This window comes from Palaemon carinicauda, chromosome 32 (genome assembly GCF_036898095.1).
Source record: "Palaemon carinicauda isolate YSFRI2023 chromosome 32, ASM3689809v2, whole genome shotgun sequence".
Classification (NCBI taxonomy): Eukaryota; Metazoa; Arthropoda; class Malacostraca; order Decapoda; family Palaemonidae; genus Palaemon; species Palaemon carinicauda.
This window is the reverse complement of record NC_090756.1, coordinates 26,665,186-26,670,499: the sequence shown is the minus strand read 5'-3', so window position 1 is coordinate 26,670,499 and position 5,314 is coordinate 26,665,186. Positions and strand designations below refer to the sequence as shown.

The window sequence follows — 5,314 nt, the reverse complement described above, 5'->3', positions numbered from 1 at the left end:
TCTTAAACGAACGAACTGACGAAATAGAATGGAACATATCCCAGTCATTAATTTCGTTCAAACGTCTTTCAGTAACAAGAAAGACTTTTAAAGACTTTTATTTATGTCCTTCGGCGTGAGTGATAACACGCTAGTCTGAGTGACGGAGTTCCAAGAAGTGTTTTAAGACATTGATTCTAGGGGGGGCTGGAGTAGCTGGGGGGGGAGAAGAGAGAGAGAGAGAGAGAGAGAGGGGGCGGGGCCAGGGGAGCTAGGAGAGAGAAATGAGAATTCCTGTGTTATTCCTTTCGATTTTCTTTCCTGTCTGTATGTTGTCAAATTGACAGTGAAAAATTGACAGTATAGCTGTCAAACCTTTCTTTTATTATTATTATTATTTTGACAGTATAGCTGTCAAACTTATCTGAAAAATATATATACTGTTTCTTTTATTATTATTATTATTAGCCAAGCTACAAACCTAGTTGGAAAAGGGATCTAATATGGAAAAATAGCCCAGTGAGGAAAGGAAATAAGGAAATTCCTGTGTTATTCGATTCGATTTTCTTTCCTGTCTATATGCTGTCAAATTGACAGTGAAAAATTGACAGTATAGCTGTCAAACCTTTCTTTTATTATTATTATTATCATCATTATTAGCCAAGCTACAAACCTAGTTGGAAAAGGGAATCTAATATGGAAAAATAGCCCAGTGAGGAAAGGAAATAAGGAAATTCCTGTGTTATTCGTTTCGATTTTCTTTCCCGTCTATATGCTGTCAAATTGACAGTGAAAAATTGACAGCTAAGCTGTCAAACCTATCTGAAGTCTATATATACTGTTTCTTTTATTATTATTATTATTATTACTAGCCAAGCTACAACCCTAGTTGGAAATGGAAAAGCAAGATGCTATAAGCCCAAGGGATCTAATACGGAAAAATAGCCCAGTGAGGAAAGGAAATAAGGAAATTCCTGTGTTATTCGTTTCGATTTTCTTTCCCGTCTGTATGCTGTCAAATTGACAGTGAAAAATTGACAGTATAGCTGTCAAACCTATCTGAAGACTATATATACTGTTTCTTTTAATATTATTATTATTATTATTATTAGCCACGCTACAACCCTAGTTGGAAAAGCAAGATGCTATAAGCCCAAGGGCTCCAATATGGAAAAATAGCCCAGTGAGGGAAAGGAAATAAGGAAATTCCTGTGTTATTCGTTTCGATTTTCTTTCCCTTCTGTATGCTGTCAAATTGACAGTGAAAAATTGACAGTATAGCTGTCAAACCTTTCTTTTATTATTATTATTATTAGTAGTAGTAGTATTATTATTATCATCATTATTATTAGCCAAGCTATAACCCTAGTTAGAAAAGCAAGATGTTATAAGCCCAAGGGCTCCTACTTGGAAAAATAGCCCAGTGAGGAAAGGAAATAAGGAAATTCCTGTGTTATTCGTTTCGATTTTCTCTCCCGTCTGTATGTTGTCAAATTGACAGTGAAAAATTGACAGTATAGCTGTCAAACCTTTCTTTTATTATTATTATTATTTTGACAGTATAGCTGTCAAACTTATCTGAAAAAATATATATACTGTTTCTTTTATTATTATTATTACTTGCCAAACTACAAACCTAGTTGGAAAAGGGATCTAATATGGAAAAATAGCCCAGTGAGGAAAGGAAATAAGGAAATTCCTGTGTTATTCGTTTCGATTTTCTTTCTCGTTTATATGATGTCAAATTGACAGTGAAAAATTGACAGTATAGCTGTCAAAACCTATCTGAAGATTATATATACTGTTTCTTGTATTATTATTATTATTATTATTATTATTATTATTAGCCAAGCTACAACCCTAGTTGGAAAAGCAAGATGCTATAAGCCCAAGGGCTCCAATATAGAAAAATAGCCCAGTGAGAAAAGGAAATAAGGCAATAAATAAATGATGAGAAAATTTAACAATAAATCATTCTCAAAACAGTAACAACGTCAAAAAGAGATATGTCCTATATAAACTATAAAAAGACTTATGTAAGCCTGTTCAATAACAAAACATTTGCTGCAACTTTGAACTTTTGAAGTTCTACTGATTCAACCACCCGATTAGGAAGATCATTCCACAATAAGGAGGATACTCTATCAGCTATATATATATATATATATATATATATATATATATATATATATATATATGTATATATATATATATATATATATATATATATATATATATATATATATACATACGTACAAACACACACAATCACAATATATAATACTCACACCAACAAACAAACACACATCAATAAACAAACAAAGAAGACAAAAACAAGACAAACAGGAACGATACCTGTATCATACAGACTATCAACATTTATGGGTATTGAATATGTAAACAATAATATCGAAGACCAAGAACAGCTTCTTTAGGGTATTTCAAAAATAATGCTTATAAATTATGTATTTCACAAGTTTCTGTAATTTTTTCCCAAAACTGAGCGAGCTTTTAATGACTTCCATTTGTATAAAAAGGTTTCTGGGGATTATAGATGATTTCGGTATAAATTCATGATTTTACGATCTGATAATTCACATATAAGCAATTCTTCATCTATACATGAATCAAAGAAAAATGATATCTGTATCAAGGGGAATCGATAGATGTAACGAACATAAACGATAACGTGGATCGAAGAGAAATGATATCTGAATCGAAGAGAAATGCTACTTGACTTGAACAGAAAAAACACCTGGATCGAATAGAAATGATACTTTGATCGAACAGAAACAGTACATGAATCAAACAGAAAAAATACTTGAAATGAGCATAAAACGATACTTGAATCGAACAGAAACAATATCTGGATCAAACAGACACGATAAATGAAACAGAAACGATACCTATATCGAACAGGAACGATACTTTAATTGAACAGGTACAATGCCTGAATCAAACAGAAATGATACTTGAATCGAACGCGAACGATACCTGAATAAAACAGAAACGATAACCCATTAGAAACAATACCATAATACCAGAAACGATACCTGTATGAAACATACAAAACCTGGAAACAGAAACAATACCAGAAACAAACAGAAACGATACCTGTATGAAACAGATACGAAACCTGGATACAAAAATGAAACAAAAAATACCAGAATCAAACAGAAACGATACCTGTATGAACCAGATATGAAACCTGGAAACAGAAATGAAACAAAAACAAATCAAACAAACAATAATTGAATCAAACTGGAACGATAACTGAATCAAACAGAAAAAATAACTGAATAGAACCGGTACGGTACCTAAATCATACAAGAACAATACACAATCACACAGGAACAATACCTGAATTATAAAAGGAATAATACCTGTATCAAACAGGAACGATACCTGTATAAAAAAGGGACGATACCTGTATTTAACAGGAACAATACCTGAATAAAACCAAAAAGGTTACCTGAATCCAATAGAAACGATACCTGAATCCAATAGAAACGATAACTGAATCAAACAAGAATGATAGCTGAATCATACAGGAATGATACCTGAATCAAACAGGAATGATGCCTGTTTTGAACGGGAACGATACCTGAATCAAACGCGATCAATAACTGTATTATACAGGATTGATACCAGAATCATACGAGAATGATACCTGTATCAACCAGGAACGATACCTGTATCAAACCGGAGCAATACCTGTATCAAACAAAAACTGTACCTGTATCAAACAGGACCAATACTTGATTAAAACTGAAACAATACCTGAATCAAAGAGAAACAGATATGAAACATGGGAACAAAAATGAAACAGAAACGAAACAGATATGAAACTTGGAAACAGAAAGGATACCAGAATATACCAGAATCAAATAAAAACGATAGCCAAATCAAACGGAGACGGTACCTGAATCAAACGGGAACGGTACCCGAATCAAACGGAAACGGTACCCATATCATACGGGAACGGTACCCGTATCAAACAGGAACGGTACCCGTATCAAACGGGAACGGTACCCGTAACGAGTGGGAACGATACCCGTATCGAACGGGAACAGTACCCGTATCGAGCGGGAACGGTAGCCGTATCGAACAGGGAACGATACTCGTATCAAACGGGAACAAAACCCATAGCATACAGGAACGGTGGCCGAATCAAATGGGAGCGGTACCCGTACGATACGGGAACAGCACCCGTATCGTACGGGAACGGTACTCGTATCGTACGGAAACGGTACCCGTATGGTACGGGAACGGTACCCGTATGGTACGGGAACGGTACCCGTATGGTACGGGAACGGTACCCGTATGGTACGGGAACGGTACCCGTATGTATCATACGGGAAGGTGCCCGTATCATACAGGAATGATACCCGTATCAAACAGGAATGATGCCTGAATCAAACAGAAAGGATACCTGAACCAAACAGAAACGATACCTGAATCAAACAGAAACAATACCTGAATAAAACCAAAAAGGTTACCTGAATCCAATAGAAACGATAACTGAATCAAACAAGAATGATAGCTGAATCATACAGGAACGATACCTGAATCAAACAGGAATGATGCCTGTTTTGAACGGGAACGATACCTGAATCAAACGCGATCAATAACTGTATTATACAGGATTGATACCAGAATCATACGAGAATGATACCTGTATCAACCAGGAACGATACCTGTATCAAACCAGAGCAATACCTGTATCAAACAAGAACTGTACCTGTATCAAACAGGACCAATACTTGATTAAAACTGAAACAATACCTGAATCAAAGAGAAACAGATATGAAACATGGGAACAAAAATGAAACAGAAACGAAACAGATGAAACTTGGAAACAGAAAGGATACCAGAATATACCAGAATCAAATAAAAACGATAGCCAAATCAAACGGAGACGGTACCTGAATCAAACGGGAACGGTACCCGAATCAAACGGAAACGGTACCCATATCATACGGGAACGGTACCCGTATCAAACAGGAACGGTACCCGTATCAAACGGGAACGGTACCAGTAACGAGTGGGAACGATACCCGTATCGAACGGGAACAGTACCCGTATCGAGCGGGAACGGTAGCCGTATCGAACAGGGAACGATACTCGTATCAAACGGGAACGAAACCCATAGCATACAGGAACGGTGGCCGAATCAAATGGGAGCGGTACCCGTATCATACGGGAACAGTACCCGTACGATACGGGAACAGCACCCGTATCGTACGGGAACGGTACTCGTATCGTACGGAAACGGTACCCGTATCGTACGGGAACGGTACCCGTATGGTACGGGAACGGTACCCGTATGGTACGG

At 36.5% G+C, this 5,314-nt stretch overlaps 1 protein-coding gene across 1 annotated transcript in view; it reads right to left on the bottom strand.

The window, feature by feature from the left end:
• The window catches only part of LOC137625546 (uncharacterized), a 75,658-nt gene extending 70,706 nt beyond the window's left edge, over positions 1 to 4,952 (bottom strand). The window contains exons 1-5 of the mRNA XM_068356454.1: positions 4,949 to 4,952; positions 4,699 to 4,764; positions 3,694 to 3,759; positions 3,340 to 3,428; positions 3,166 to 3,187 (exon numbers count right to left, since the gene is read on the bottom strand). Coding sequence (XP_068212555.1) covers positions 3,166 to 3,187; positions 3,340 to 3,428; positions 3,694 to 3,759; positions 4,699 to 4,764; positions 4,949 to 4,952 — 247 coding nt within the window. The remainder of the gene's footprint in view (positions 1 to 3,165; positions 3,188 to 3,339; positions 3,429 to 3,693; positions 3,760 to 4,698; positions 4,765 to 4,948) is intronic.
• Between the last annotated feature and the right edge of the window lie 362 nt (positions 4,953 to 5,314).